The sequence below is a fragment of the Amborella trichopoda genome, chromosome 6 (assembly GCF_054954075.1).
Source record: "Amborella trichopoda isolate Santa Cruz 75 chromosome 6, AtrichopodaSantaCruz75HAP2 v2.0, whole genome shotgun sequence".
NCBI lineage: Eukaryota > Viridiplantae > Streptophyta > Magnoliopsida > Amborellales > Amborellaceae > Amborella > Amborella trichopoda.
In genome coordinates, this window is record NC_142341.1 from 23,842,738 (window position 1) to 23,860,087 (window position 17,350).

At 35.1% G+C, this 17,350-nt stretch overlaps 1 protein-coding gene across 23 annotated transcripts in view; it reads left to right on the top strand.

Moving 5' to 3' along the window:
* The first annotated feature begins 6,714 nt into the window (after positions 1-6,714).
* The window catches only part of NRPC2 (nuclear RNA polymerase C2), a 129,323-nt gene continuing 118,687 nt past the window's right edge, over positions 6,715-17,350 (top strand). For 7 of the 23 annotated variants that reach the window (XR_002281942.2, XR_016058109.1, XR_016058111.1 and 4 more), the window contains exons 1-4: positions 6,716-6,901; positions 7,064-7,133; positions 7,238-7,365; positions 7,638-7,730. Coding sequence is in view for 5 of the 23 variants with exons in the window: in XM_020670899.2 (XP_020526558.1) it covers positions 6,885-6,901; positions 7,064-7,133; positions 7,238-7,365; positions 7,638-7,730 (308 nt within the window). In the remaining 18 variants the exon portion in view is untranslated. Of the gene's footprint in view, positions 6,902-7,020; positions 7,134-7,237; positions 7,366-7,637; positions 7,731-17,350 lie in introns of those variants that run through there. The other 16 variants (XR_016058113.1, XM_088870297.1, XM_088870289.1 and 13 more) reach the window with 8 other exon arrangements.

Below are 17,350 nucleotides of genomic sequence, written 5' to 3' on the forward strand. Positions count from 1 at the left end.
GTTCAATAAGTTTCAAATCGTTGATGTTATCAAACTATTCAATAATGGCTGCCACTATTTTCAATATGTGGTTGTTATCATAATAATAAAAATTAGTCTAATATAGTCTAGTATGCTAGATCAGTAATTGCTCTCACTTTTTTGATGTGCATTTATAATTATAGAGCTAACAAATTCAATTCCAATTTGGTAAATGATGATTTACTCCTACTATCTAATGAACTACTATCACCAATATGATATTTCAATCTAACATGACACATCATTAAATATTTTTAATGTCATTTAGGCATGCACAAAACTTGATAAGATGTCAATGATAATTACATTTCATTGAAAAAAGAATAGCTCAGCATCACAGCCCTATGGGTACAAATTTAGTTTTCTAAATAAAAGAAAGAATACTAAGCAAAAAAAATACTGAAAAGTAAGTCACAACTTATTTAAAAATAATAAACAAAACAAAATATTCTTAATGTTTGTAGAAAGCAAGAAAAAGATTCTAGCACAAATATACATATATTGTTGAACTTGAAATATTCATAATCATTGATCACCATAAAAATTTTCAAATCAAGTATCTCTTTAAATAAAATTGATAACCAATATATGTCTCATCATAAAGAGGCCTATGATGGAAATAAATAGGAATAACTTCCATCCTTTTTCTATAATTTTTTTTTTTTTTTTAAATAATGAAGAGTGAGAGATAGAGACTTGCATATCCTTGAGTAGAGAGAGGGAGAGAGAGCGTAACTTAAATTTAAAAAGAGGACTGCACATTGATTTACATTTATTTCATACTACTAAGAAAAAATAGAATGTCAACAAATTTCTAATTTAAGACAATAAAGAACTTACCACAAAAACTTTATAATTGAAACCTACCGAATTCCAATTTAAGGCAATAAAGAAGTTACCACAAATGCTTTATAATTGAAATCTGTCAAAATCTAATTGAAGGCAATAAAGAAATTACCACAAATGCTTTATAATTGAAACCTGCCAAATTCTAATTTAAGGCAATAAAGAACTTACCACAAATGCTTTATAATTGAAACCTGCCAAAATCTAATTTAAGGCAATAAAGAACGTACCACAAATGCTTTATAATTGAAACCTATCAAATTATAATTTTAAGGCAATAAAGAACTTATCAAAAATGTTTTATAATTGAAACCTGCCAAATTTTAATTTTAAGGAAATAAAGAACGTGCCATGCACATTGATGTACACTCATTGTTGTGATTGCAGGTATGATAATAAAGGGACATGTATAACACTAATTGGTCTCTCTTAGAAAATAGGCAGCTATGATTCTCTACATTACTGGTGCAGCTTCATGTATATAGTTTCCCAATCATGGTTATTTTTCAAAAAATACAAAACAACAAAGTGATTTACCTCACATCAAACCCAATTCCCAATGAAATCAATGTGATCAATTTTCCATAATGTAAATATTCAACTCCACTGATCAAGTGGGAAAGGAACTAGTTCATTGTTGTCCGCTCTACACTTAATTGAAGAGGAAACAAATTGTACATGGATAGCTTGGTGAGTCAAAACCTCGTAGCTTAAGTATAGTATCCATTATTTGTATAAAAATGTGTCAAAGAAGTAGTAGATCCATGACAATTGATTATGGCAAGCATGTAATATCCATTAACCACTACCAATTGTGATGCATCATTCAATATAATTTTGATGTATTTTACATACTTCAGAATGTTTTGGTGCTGACCAATAATTGAATGCATAAAACATGACTGATTTCCTAACAATATCCGCTATCGAATAGGAAAGAAAAATAATGAACCAACATTTTATTTTCAGCCAACAAACAAAGTAACATAACCACTTCCTAATCCTTTTCTAAACCAACAATCTTAAGATGAGAAGGGCCACTATGATTAGGTTCAAATGAGTAGTAGAGGTAAACGGATCACAACAAGAGAGAGAGATATATATGTTAAGAGAGAGGGAAAAGAGCTTGAAAAAAAATAATAAAGAAGCAAGTCTAGAGAGTGATACACTAAAAAAACTTCAATATGCTCCTGCTACCATTTCATGAATATAGCTTTAAGGGGAGAAACTAATGTAAAGGCTAGAGTGAAATGAAAGAGAAAGAGCCTTCTTGGAAATCATAATGGAAAGAGAAACAATACAAACTGAATTTCAAGGTATAGCTAAATCCTCAACTCCATATCAGCACACATTTCTCAGCTATACAGGTCAAATGTGATTCCAGCAATGTTACCATTGTTAGTCCCAATGAAAATAATAATAAATAAATAAAATTGAAATCGATAAACAATTTACTCAGATCAGTCTTTAAATTACGCGAGAGACCTAAGGTTCCATACCAAATCCTATAGACCTAGCCATCCGGTGACGGGCTATCTTGAGAGTCCTCTTGGTGAAACTCTTTTATCTCTTTTCTATATCTTTATTTTCTTTTCTAGAGGGGTTATCCTCCTTTTATAAAGAACACCTTTATTTAGTAACTCTCGCATTCATGGTCTATAGGAGTTGAGATCCAAATGTAAGTCCTACCTTAATTCCCTTAAGTACAGTTAATTAGGATTAACAAGTTGTTACCAAACTGTTAATCCTATGTGATGAGCTAAACCTGTCATTAATCTGCTAATGACTCATACAATGAGATGTCATCTAAGCATTCCAACAATTTACAAGGAATCCAAATACACTACTGGGTTTTCCCTCCAGTGATACATCCTATTAAAGCTTAAAAATGGATCATTGTATATGACATTGCCTCATGTTAACCATATGGGATTTCACATATACTTCAATATGGCTTTTGTGCCATTATTGAAAAAAATGATTTTTCAAGAGAAAAAGGGCTCATAGGCCACATTTCCAACATTTTTCACAATCAAAACAACTTTTTATAATGATTTTTTGACGTGCACCTTAATTCTATATTTTAAGGTTGCAACCTTCTATAACTTTTTCCATTATAATATGGAGCCCTATATAAAAGGATGTATCATGGTTGTTTTAGGCCATAAGTTAGTCGTGCTGCGTTTAAATTTTTATTAGCTAAATCTTGCAACATGTTTTTTTTTTTTTTGTTGGATAAAAAATTCTTGCAACATATTATTAATGAATAATACATGCAACTGATACAAGAAATTGCTCCTTGGATATAGTAAGTGAAAATAAAAGAGAATTTGTTTTCTTCCCATGTTTGTCCTTACAAGCCACTTTCTCTAGTTATGATTGGTGAAGAGACAAAAATAGATTTTGTCTCCTAATTGTTATGAAGTCATGAGAGTGAGATGGAGCCTTTATTTCAAAATGTCTTTTAGATATCGAAGTCACCATAGTTTGTTATGGTTTTGATGCAACACTTACAACAAGTGAACGGCAATCCGACTTAAACTTTTAACTCAATTGTAATGAGTGGAAAAGTTACTTTACATGTAGTATATTCTTCCCAAAAACCACTGTATTATGTGGCCGGTATTTAAACTCTACCTCTTGCTTTTGATTATTTAATTTTTTACCATAAGAATATTGGTTTAAATGCTTTGGTCAAAATAGCAATTGTAGGCTCCTATAATTTGAAGGCAAATTTCTTGAATAGTCTTTTGTTTATATCATAAGTTCAAACCACCACTAAAAAATAAAGAAAATGAAAAGAAAAATGAAGCCATTGTTATGCAAATGATTTTTTTTTATTAGGACCATAATAAAGTGTACTATTTTAATTATATATAACTAATTGGCACTATTTATCTTATATTTCAACCTTAAAAATAAGAATACAATCTCTATCCCAAATCAAAATTGTTAAAAATGTTTTAGATGAAAAATGTTTTATATTTACCCATCTAAATTTTTTTAGATGCCTTTAATATTATTAGATGAAAAAAGTTAAAAAGCAAAAAAATTGATTTTAATTTTGTAAAAGCATACATACTAAAATTCAATAAATAAATAATCTAGATTTATTATTGGATAGCGACTCATTTTCATCATATATGGGGGTGCAATTTGAATTTCACCTTTTGGAGATTGATTATTGGATAGAGAGAGGTAGTGCAATGTTTGGGTTCATACAAAGGCCATAAACATGGATTTTTAGAAGGGTGTTTTCATTTTGTTAGATTGACATGGTTAGATGAAATCATTCCCCTAAATGGAAAAAAGGTAAGGCATGTCTTAAAAATCATCTCAAAATGATGTTACGAAATTGGAGAAACTCTCCCATTGTTCATCTTGAATTTGAGGTGTATATAGATATAAAAAGAAAAGCAATCATGAATTTAATGAATAATGCATTATTTGGACGTTTAAAAAATGTCAATCTGATCATAATTAGGAATCATCAGGGATGAACTTCATCATCATCGTCATCATAGCCTTTTCCCAATTAAGTGGGTCGGCCACATGAATCGTGGTCAATGTATTATGCTCTATAAGTGTCACACTTTCAGTGATGCCATATGTCATCATATCTTTTCTCACTACTTCCAACCATGTCTTTTGGGCCAATCTTTGCATTTTTTTAACTTTCCACTTTAACTAACTCACACCTTCTAACAGGTGTTGTACTTGGTTTGCACCACATATGTTAGCCCACCTAAGTCTATTCTCTCTCATTTATCACCTATTGATGCCGTATCTAAATTTATTTGAATAGACTTGTTTTAAATTCTATCTCTTCTTGTCTTGCCACTCATCAAACTTAATATTCTCATATCCGCTACACTCATTCTATGGATAATATTATTTTTTTGACCGCTCAACACTCTGCTCTACAAAGCAAAGTTGGTATCACAGTTATTTTATAGAACTCGCCCTTTAGATTCATTAAAATGCGACAATCAAATAAAAGTTCAGTTTCACATATCCACTTCATCCATCCAACTCTAATTTTGTGTGAGAGATCTTCTTTAATTTCTTTATTTTCATGGATTATCAATTCAAAATATCGAAAGTGTGGTTTTTCGATATTTCCTGGCCGTCAGTCTTAACTGCTTCCATGTCTCTATACCTATTATTATTCAACTTGTATTTTATATACTATATTTTTGTCCGACTAATTTAAAACTTTTAGATTCTAGAGCATCTCTCCAAAGTTCTAACTCCGTGTTTATGCTGCTTCGAGTCTCGTTGATCAAAATTATGTCATCTACAAACAATATGCACTACGGTACCTCATCATGTAGAGTCCAGTAAGTCGTCCACACAGAGGTATGGATTTAACGTTAACCCATGTTATAGACCTATCGAGGATGAACTTTGTTGCGTGCAATGTTCTAAACTGGCCTCACAAATTAGTATTTTTTATTTTTAATAGACTATTTATTAGACCATATCACCAGTCTAAATTGCTGATCTACCAAACTAAATCAGAATTCCAGATGCACGGTCTAGGGTCACTAATCCATTTTTTTTAAAAACCTTGATTTGGACCTTTATTTCTCATGATTTTTCAAGTTTTTACATATCTAATTATGGAAGAATTGAGCATCTCGACATCAACATGCATGGACATGAGAAAAAATGAATTTCATGTTTTGGAAATATTGCATCTTATAACGATTTTTTGACCGTCAATTTTCAAGTTTTCCTAAATATGCTCGATCTACACTATTTTTGAAGCTTTAAATTTTATAATTAAAAATAAAAACAAATTTTGAGGCTATCACAAAGATTTCTAGTATTGAGCCCAGATTTCTCGAATCTTTTTGAAGGCACGTTTTACTCTGCTCTATACAAATTGCATCCATTAAGTATATATAGATTTGTATAGTGGATAGCGCATTACAAGTACCTTTCTTTTTCAATATTTTCAAATGTTTATAGATCTATTTGATGTGCATCAATTTTAGAACTTAAAAGTTTGTTGCTGGTCAAAAAAAAATAATAATAATTCTAGCCACCACAACTCTTTTCACCACCAGAAGTTATCTTTATGGGTGACGGACAATTGTTACCTCAAAACATAGGTTGAATTTGGTCCTATGCTAAAATAATCCCAAGTAGGTATTTTCGTCGAGGAAGTAGGCGTACACTCTATTTAAACCTTAGAATTAATGTGGGCCCTAAAATTACAAGAATCGAACACCATTTTTAGCATGGAGGAAAGGGAAAACCACACAAAAAAGACCATGTTTGATTACAAGGAGGTCACAAAACAGTTAATGTCGATCATGTTTCAGATTAGATACTTGCAAGAGTGTCACTAACTAGACACAAAGGAAAAAATAAAAAATTTGAACTTCGTGAGATATCTCAAGCCATCTAATTTGACATTTAATAGTTAGTTGTAATTGTGAACTCCTTGTAAAAAAATAAATGGTCCCATAGTATACTATCGTAATGAAAAGGTTATCATAATTTACCGGTAAATTATGTTAAAACTAAATAGAAAATATTTTGATAGGGTCACATCTCTATCAAAACGAGTAAAGCCTCATTTTAAAAATCACTTAAAATTGTAGTTTAGCATCGAAAAACCTTCAAATCAATCTTGACCACTATAGTTGTGAAAAAAATAAGAATTTAAGAATTTAAACCCTAAAAATAGTGTATATCATAATACAATATTAAACCTCCTATTTTGCCCTAAAAAGAAGTATTCATGGATACACAAAATATTCTATTTCCAGGCAAGGATTTGAGGTGAAGCTCTACTTTGTCTTTATAAAGCCTAGGCCTTACAAAAACAGCTCTCTCCCCGCAGCTCCCGGTTCAGAACTCGCAATCGCGCACCTCTCCCCCTTCTCTCTCTTTCTCCCTCTCTCTCTTTCACTCACAACTTTCTCAAACCTTCCGACGAGGAAACTAACGTTCCTCTCTTTCTCTCTCTACAACACAATAACGCGCCCCTCTCTGTCTCTCCAGCAATGGAGAAAGTAGATTTGTAAGTGTTACTGATAGGATTTTTACTATTTCCTTTCAAATCGTTATTCGGTCTGTTTCGTTTTGGCTGGAAAAATTTCACTGTCAAGTATATATAGTTAGTTTTTTTCCATCTACTTCGTCTCTATTGCTTGAAAAGACTTTATTTTGAGTCCTTTTCCAGGCTTCATGATGCTGCTCGCCCTGTTAAAACAGCAGTCGACAAGTTTCAGTTGCTCCCAGAGTTCTTAAAGGTATTCATCATCATCATCATTGTGTTCTTCTCAAACTTCCAGTTATTTTCAATTAGCCGGTGAATTTAATGATTCTGGTTGTATTTGCCTTGGATTTTTAACAGATCAGGGGGCTTGTGAAGCAACACATTGATTCGTTCAATTATTTTGTGAACAATGAAATTAAGAAGATTGTTCATGCGCCATCTAATGAAAGAATCACCTCTGAAGTCGATCCCGCTTATACTCTCAAGTATATATGCATTTTCTTCCTATGTTTTTTCCTTTCCTTTCACTTATTGAGTCTTTTTGTGCGGAAAAATTTCATTCTCTGGTATGCATAGTTTCTCTTAATTTGTTTTGGTCGTCTAAAATTATAATTTGGATTGGCAACATTTTTTCAAGTATACAATCTTCATCTCTCTTCAGTCTTCATTTTTCAAATCCTTAGTGGTTTACGTTTTGTTCATAGTCCATTGGTAAACGATCGATGAAATTCTTCTGATCATCATTGGACTTGTTTAGGTATCTTGATGTATCCATCGGAACGCCATCATATGATACCAACACTGTTGCAGAAAAAGTCACCCCTCAAGAATGCCGCCTAAGGGACATGACGTATGCTCGCTGGCTCATAATTCTCTTTTCAATATATCAGCTTTTACTTCAATGCTATATTTTTTTTGGTTTATTTTTCCTGTGCAGTTTTTTTTTTTTTTTTGCTTTTTCTTTTGGTTGGTTAACTTCGAAAAAGGAGGAGTTGGTGGATTTTATTATTGCATGAGATGGCTTGACATTTGCATGTAAATCTCATGATATTACATGACACGATTATAATTAAGGCTATCATGCTTGAATTTCTAATATATGGAACTCTATGGTGTAGCTCCCAGATTTATTATCAAAACTTTTATTGATGACTTCTTTCATGTCGCTAGGTGAAAGCCATGGAAGACAACCTGGTTATTGTTAGATAAGAGGAATGGGATGGATAATTTCAGAGAAAAAAATAGAGGAATGGGATGGATATTTTGTATTTCATGTTGTCTTAAAAGGATATGGCATTTTCCAGATGGAATTTTATGTGTTTCTTTTGATTTAACTTAATGGCAATCGATCATCAAAAAATTCAATTATTGTCATCAATCAATAAAAAAAGAAAAACTATGACCTATGCCCTTTTTTCTTCCAAGTGTTACCTATGTAGAAGGTGGTGAGGCTTGAGGAACTAGTGAATGAAATGGACGCAAAATTAGACATTAGAGGAGCCATCTAAGGTAGTGGATAAAACTAGTGGTTTTAATCCTTGGAATCTCTCTGGGACTTAGCCACTGCCCTGGGCTGGTCGGTTCAGTGAGTCCTGAGTTGACTCACTGAGACTTGGCTGAGTCATCATGCGAAAAAGGGGGTAGGGCGAATCCTATTTTGATATTCTAATTTGCATTAACATGAGATTTTGAGTGTTCTTTTGTTGGATCTAAGTGTCGGATTCAACAAATGATAGAAAATATATGGTTAGGGATGAATTTTCAGGATGATTGGAGTAGTAGATGCAAAGAACGAGCAAGAAAGGGAGGCATGATTGTTTTATTCCCTATATGTCTTAAAATGTATAGGACTAGGTGAGTCCTGTAGGACTCGCTTGAGTCCCCTGGCCTTCACCAAGTCCAACAAAAAGCTATCCGAGTCACTGTTAGAACTTGGCAGTCTAGTGTACAGTAGGGCCTCAAGCAAGAAATTAGTAGGTTGCTGTTTTTGGTAAACTTACCTGGGTCGGAGTCGAACTCGCAGGTTTTAAGACACTAACAATATGTCGGTTCTGATTTTTTTCATTGAAAGGATGCATCAACTGATGACATTTCCAGAATCTTTGCAGTAGTTACACTTCAGCCCTTTCTTAGTTGTGTGGCGTTGCAACCTATATCTCCACATTAATAATCCTTGATATTGTGCTTTAGAGAGATCTCTTTGAGTGCTTCATGAAAGAGCAGCAACCACAAGAACTAATCACTATGAGATTTTGTGATTGCCCTGTCTCCCATGTAGCTCTGTGAATGAAGTGATACCATACTACTGGTACAGTCACCTTAAAAATGCATCATGTTTTGTTTGCAGACTGTAATAAGACATGGCTTCTGCTGGTTATTGATGTTCTTACCTGTTGAATTAACCCCATATCACACTCAATTGAAGTCTAATATTTGAAACTTCTTGTTGCCATGAGTGGCAGAAACAAAGTCCTGGCCCAAACATTACACATCTAAATGATTGGTTTGATAATAAACCTTCTCAAGAAGAGCTAATATTTCCTTTGCATTTATAAATTGGATAAGATTTGATGCAATAGCAATATATGTCTACTTGAGGATCCATATTACAGTTATAGCATTATTCATTAGCCATGGACCCAACTCCCTGATGTTCACAGTAGATATATCCAACGTATGATCAATGTAGGTCAGAGCATCTATCTATATGACAAAGTTTTTGTAATAAAATTCCCTATGGCCACGTGGCATTGTTCTTATCATCCAGATGAATAGAAACGGTAGTATGAACATCAGCTGAGGTAGCTGATGCTATATTATAAATCCATATACTACATAAGGGATAGATTTGCTGAAACTTGTGCACTAGAATGCATGAACAATGGTATGCTTGCAATGGCCAATTAAATCACCCTAGATTTGGTTTCAGGTTGTGAGGGGTTTGGTGAATCTAAATCATAAAAAACACCAAGAAAAACTATCCGATCATATTGAAACATAGAAACAACCTATACAACGTGCTCACACTAGTGCTAGTGTGACAATATGGATTTAGCCATGTTGCGCGATGAGGAGCTCTCATTTTGTAGGCTTCATTGTTTCACTTGCGATGCCTCACTACAGGACTCACTATGCTATATTGTTCTATCTTATGCTATACCATACCATATTATGCTATGGACGTCATCATCATCATCATCATCATCATCCGAGCCTTATCCCAACTATTTGGGTCGGCAACACAAGTCCTATACCGCCATAGGTTCAGGATTCATGAAAAGATTTAGCAAAGTTTTATGCTGGCTGCCCTATCTAACACAACCCTCCTCCTTTATCTGGGCTTGGGACTGGCATTACCGGCTTAGGACCGGCCATGGTGAAGTTATTTATCAAATAAAAAATAAACTACCTAAGTTTCTTAGATTTTGATTTCTAAATGTTGATTTCCATGCAATGTGAATGGATGAATCAATCTCCCTATTTGAGAATCCCTTTTCTCTTATGAATGCGAGAACTCAATGTATGACAACATCAACAATCCAATAAAATAGGACAACAAGTGCCTTTCAACTGCAGGACTTCTCAACATTGCGATAGAAGTTTGAGTGCAAGAACACTTGCCGTACTGTTTACGTTATCAAATTAGATTACAAATTAGAAACCCAGTTAGAGGTTGAAATAATTTATACAAAAAGAAATAATAATGTCGCTAGAACTTGTATGTCTCTAACAAAAGCCCAATAATTCAAATTATCGTTGCAAAATTGGTAAAACATTCTCCAGATACCAATTTGCTGAAGCCTGAATAATGGTTGTCTTAACTCTAGTGGATGGAATGGTAGTAGCATAATAGTTTCTAGTGCTCCATGAGAACCTTCCGGGTAACTCTTTTACAATGTTAATGTCATCCTTCAGGACGTGAATAAAGCCATCGACATCAAATATGTCCCCAAAGGTGCATGAATCTCGCCATACTATATACCTTACTATGCGATGGTATAATATTTAATTAGCTTTCTAGTGCAGTATAGATTCCACTCATAGTAGTTTCATTGCTTGCTCGCGTTGTTGACGAGAAGAACTTGTCTCACTTGCATTGAGTGGCTTGATGTGGATATAAGTTAACCTCCAAATGGAGCGTAGAGTCCTTTATTAGTAGTGTGAGAGAGCGTGGAGTCCCTTAGTGTGGTACAAAAACAATTTTTTTTTTTTGGGGGAAATCAATGGGCCCTTACCCGTTTTTCCATTAAAACAAACAAAAAGGATATACAAGTTCAGAAAAATACAACCCTATCATAGAGCACCCATGCAACATCATAAAGCAACAATAAGGAAAGAAAATTTGGAGGAATGGACTGCCAAATAGTAGCTGCAGAGTAAGTAGTAGCCTTCTTAGCAATACTGTCAGCCACCATGTTGGCTCCATGAAAGATGTGTGAAATTCACCAATCACGTTTATTTAAGGAAAGTTTCTATTGGCAATTGTCTGCCATGGCATGGAGTGACCAAGGGGGCTTTTAATGGATGGAATTAACAAGGAGGGTGGAGTCACTTTTGATTATCAGAGGGAAGCCTTGCAACTGAATTGCCAAATCAGTACCTGCTCCATTGCACTAAATTCAACAAAATTGTTTGATGCAATTCCTAGTGGAGTTGCAAAAGCGGCAATGAATTGGCCACAATCATATTTTATTTTATCACCACTTCTTGCTAAACTAAGATTTCGAAAATAAGCCCCCATCAATATTTACCTTAAATTGCTGAGGTGGAGGCATGGACCAAGAGATCAGAATATTGACTTGTCTTATCTTCTGACATCATTGTATGGAGAGGTTATGCACAATCATCCTTTATGAGGGATGAAAAGGCCAAGACTTAGCATCCACTAAGTAGTGGCGTTGCCTCTGAAAAGTTCACTATTGTGCTTCTCCCATAAAAACCAAATATTGTGGTGAAGAAGAGAGAGTTCCAAACATGTTGAAGCTCCTTTGATTTGAATTGGTATGCTATCCATTTGCTAAGCATGAGTGGAACAAATTGTTTTGGTGGAAGCCTTTTGCCACACCCTCATGCAATGGGTTTCGTATAACCTGTGAGAAAGCGCACTAACTAAAGCAAGAGGTGGTTATAGTTATCATCATTGTTACAACAAAAGGGGCAGGTGGATGCCAAGATGACTCCCTTGGTCAGTAAACGAGTTGTTGTTGGGAGATGCTGGTGAAGGGACAACCAGGAAAACCACATTGCCCAGGGATGAGAGGAGGATGACCAAAGTGTCTTAATAGTGGGTTGGGGGCTGCCTCTGTGTCTATTGGAGCCCCAAGCATATTTGATTAAGAAACAACCATAAGAAGTATGCACCCAAACAAGGAAATCATGCTAGGTTGTAGTGGGACCTTGAAAGATTTGTTCTCCTCCCAAGCTCAAAAAAGAGAAGCAGAGGTTGTTGATGGAAGATCCCAACATTGAGGAGAACCACACAAGTAATTTGAGACGTGCCCAGAGGATTGTCCATCATGCCTACTAGATTGAAGTCAGAAATGTCATGAAGGCCTAGACCCCCTTCTTCCAATTTTAAGCAAACCGTCTTCCATTTGACAAGATGAAGGCCCTTTTCTTTGCAGAACGTGCCCAGATGAAATCCCGTTGTAGCCTCTTCATCATATTGCAAGTATGGCGCGACAAGCGAAAAAATAATACCCAAAATATTGCAGAGGAACCTATAATTGATTGAAGCAGCTGTAGACGGCTCACAGAAGGCAAATAGAGGGCCTCCCAAGACCCAATTTTTCCTATTATCTTACCAATAAGGCTGTGACAATGATTATCTTTTAAAGATCCTTTGGACAATGGCAGGTCTAGATATCTTATTGGAAGGAATGGATGACGATAGTCTCACAATTGGACAAGCATCCGACATAAGATATAAAAGCTGGAACCTTCTGCCTCTTTTTCATGGAATTCGTCCATGAAATCATAAATTGGCACTGATCCATGTTCTTTTTTGACTTTCGGTTTGTTTTGGTGCCAAGGTTTTGGCCTTTGACTAACCAAAGTTCACTCCCATCACTAACGGCAAATAGGGAAAATATGATTCTTTATTCACTCATGCAATAAATGTTACTTTAAAGCTATGCTAAGCTAAGCAGAAAGAAAACCACAACCCTTGAATTTGTATGATGAACTCTCTTTGCTATGGTTACTAAGGAGTCCTGCCTCTACAACTCACTCGCTGGAAACCGCAGTTTAAAACTGCGGACTCTACTTGGGATTTGCATTGGTCCATATTCGAATTAACTGGCCATGACTCATCCGAGTCTGAAAATGAATCAGCTGAGTTCATTAAAAAATAAAAGGGGACGTGACCACCGTGGCAGTCCTACACTTCTATTATAAGACTCAGTCAGGTCCTGATAGAATCCTATTCTGACATATCCCTTGTTGGATCAATGAGTTTTTTGAGCTGTTATGGAATCATATTTATGTTCTCAAATCGCTAGAACAATCTCCCTATGACTACTAAGTCAATTGCTGAGGGTAACTAAACGTTGTCCTTGTTAACTAATAGGTGGTGAAATTGATGAGGTTCTGTCAAATTGTTGATTCTCATTAATTTAATGCCATTGTCGTTGTTGCATCTGGAATTATATCAATAGCTTTTTGAATAGTCCTACTCCTGAGAAATTCATCAAGTTGTCATTCTTGCCATCCGATCACTACTGATTGAGAGAAGCTTGCCTTAAGTATTGCATTTGGAATGGAGGACTTCCACTGGTGGTAGTAAGCATGGATAAGATGGGTTTCATCATTCTTAAAGCTGTTGTAGCATTTGTAGCACACTTTAGACGTTTAGAGCCTCTAGGCATGGAGATTCATTCTTTAAGAGGGTGATGGACAATGATTGGCTTGAAGCACTGACCACTCAAAAGAACAACCTTCAAAGCATATATGTCCACCTTATATCTACTTCTGTTGCCCTAAATATTTTTGTTGTTCTCTGCTTTGATACCACTCTAATGTACAACGGTGGAAGATGATGCTAGTTGTAGAGTGGTGATGCAAGGAACCTTGAGGTGATTATTCATTGCTTTTTGCAAGGTTCAAAATCCTATAAAATTTCCTTATTACACATGATATATCTTTCTATTCAATGTATTCATTAATGTGTTAGACACTAATATTTTGCATATGGATAGGATGAGACTGCTTTTGTAAACACCTTCCCCAGATTTACCTGTCATATCGCTTTTCTTTGAGGTTGTGTTCATTTGGGTTAGGAGTGATTATTGGGTCAGTAAAATCTAGTGACCTATTGGGGGGAACCTGACAAGGGTGTAGGTCAACCCAACCTATCCCCCAATCCAAGTATTATATTCATATATACTTTTATATACAAAAAACCTTTATTTAAGGCATTGAACTTTGACTATAGAAGTACGGGGTGTCTTAAAACCCACTGGAAAAGGTTTTAGCAATGCTGGAAAATCCTCTAGTTGATCATCTTAACCCTGAGATACATGGATATGGGAAGAAAAATAAAGAAGAAGCTTTCAAGTCATAAAGTAGTGCATCTTATGCCCATTATTTGGAGTTCATTTTCAAGATTTTTGAGTGTTCACATATTACCCAATCTACACCATTTTGGATCTCTAAGCTTCATAATAAGGGATGGAAAGTTTCAGGTCGTTCACGGGTTTTTGACATCAAAGCTGCATCCTTTGGCTGGGTTTTACGGTGTCTTTTACTTTGATTGTTTAAGGTTGATGCCTTATATAAGCCTTACCCTTTATATATATACATATTATCATAAGTTTATCAGGATTCACGATGGGCTTTGGTAAAATTTTATGTTGGTTACCTACCTTACACAACCATGCCCCTTTATTCGAGCATGGGATGGGTTAAGGGAAAGTTCAAGATCATCACCTATATATATATATATATACATATATATATATATATATACATATGTATATATATGTATATATATATATATATATATACATATATATACATATATATACATATGTATATATATATATATATATACATATATATAAATATATATGGAAAAATCTTGGGTGAACCCACTAGCTCACAGGAAAAAATGAGCCCAACAGCCCAGATTGAATTTGGGCTGATCTGACGATCACAAATGTCCGGTGGTGTTTGAATTTTAATTTTTTTTCTACAAATCCAAAGCACTTGAAATTTTATCTAGCCGCACCTAATAAAAAGATAAAAAAATAATTCATGAAATAAATTGACCAAAATACCCCTGAAATTTCAGGGGTATTTTGGCCAATTTATTTAATGCAAATTTTTTTTTGATATTTTTCAAAGATTCACCTATTTTTGATGTAGACACGCTCCAAATTTCAAGTGATTTGGATTTGTAGAAAAAAAATTAAAATTCAAACACTACCGGACATCCGTGATCGTCAGATCGGCCCAGATTCAATTTGGGTCGTTGGGCTCATTTTTCCCCCGAGCTAGTGGGTTCACCCAAGCTTTTTCCTATATATATATATATATATATATATATATATATATATATAGGGAGAGATTTCGCAATGCTTATGGGCAAAAATGAATAGTATTTTCGCCCAGAAGCTTGGCTTTTTTCAATTTTTTCTGATGGCGTGGATTAAAGAATGTCACGGATATATCATGTCTGTGGTTGTCCGTCAAGGACAACATGTCCATGTTGGGTTTTTTTCTAGTCAAAATTCACTAAAAATTGTACGGAAACCGCCACGGCTCCTGTCCATCAGTGGTGGTATTTTAGGCGCTATGTCTGTGATGGCGCAAAACACTGTAGCATGAAGGCGCAAGTGGGGATTGCGAGGCCCCAAGCATGGAAGTTCATGTATGTTGATACTCACATAAACAGCAAGTCCACTCGTACCATGGTGGACACTAGAGTCGCACACAACTGCAGACCAAGAGTCGCACACAACTGCATCCAACTAAATATTTTTATTCCTGTGGGGACAACTATGATCGTGGTACCTGCGGTAAAGTAGGCATGCATATCAATGTCTGAGCCCACATTAAACATATGATGAGCCCGAACAAGATATCTAGGAACACTTGTACCGGTCATGGCATAAATCTTGCTTAGATACCCGAAGACTGGTTTTCCCAAAAAAGTTGATACAATATGACTTACGATACCGGATCTAGGCGAAATGGGAATATACACCTCTCGATGACCGTAGAACCGAAGGAGATGCAAGTATAATATAGGGTCCCCCCCTCCAACGGGATCATAAAAGGTTTGATTAGTTAATAACATGGTAATTGCCCCAATTCACCGATATGCTTTTTTGAGGCTTTTCCCTATATATATATATATGTATATATAGATATATAGGATAAAGCTACCAAAGAGTGGTACCATAATGGATAGTAATATATGTGGAATCCCAGCCATCAGATCTTCATTGGGTTGTTCAAAATACATGTCACTATCTAAATTTTAATCATTTTTCTAGAAATCAAATCGAGATGAAATTTTGGGTGTATATACTTGACACCAACATGCACCATATAAAAATATAAAAAATTACTTTCAAGAATTTAAAATGATCAAATCAAGCCTATCATTTTTAAGGGATATGTTGGTTATTCTTTTTCTAAATGGCCTGGAGCACCGTCACTGTACATACTTGCCGTAGTAATTGGCCTTGATCTTAGAGCATCACTGAATTAGAAATCTAGTTGGCTATGGCAGTTGAGTTTACCTCAATCTATACCCAATATATTCAAACTTAGGGATCATAAAGCTCTCACAAATGAAAAATGTCTAAAAAGCTTGTCCTTAGACTCAACATCCGACTTGCACATAATGCACATACTTCATTGCCCTTCTCTGTCGGTGATCCATAATGAAAAATGGTCCCCATAGGTCAAGACTAACCAGAAAGAGGATACTAATCAATCACACCTAGTAAGATTAAGTAAAAAGATTGTGCTGAGAACTCCTCTTGGCCATTCTTAGTTTAGATCCTTCCATCTGCCGTCCTAAAGGGATGTAGATCTCGCCTCGGGTGGTTGTGAGCCCAGTAAGCTCCTTTACCTTAAAGTCGATAAGGTCTCATTTGAAGCTTGGGTCCTAGGGAACATCGTGTGACATCGTACGATGTTCCTGCTCTCACCATCGATAGGAAAGTTCTTTTTCATCAAAGATTAAAGAGAATGCAAAAAGAGAAGTCTAGGACCTATTTGGGGTTTCTGCAAAACAAATTTTTATGGATCTGGAGGTCAATTTGTTTCCTTCATCCGGGTGATATAATTGTAGGGACAATTTTCTGACATGTTCTGGTTATGGTTATTTGCCATGAAATTTGATTGGGCATTACTGCATTGGATTTTGCAGGTTGTTGACCATGTTTGCTTAGGTTCTTTAGGTGTTGAGAATATTCATCTTGAAAAAAAAATAGTTTTACAAGCTTTGGATCTGGCTCT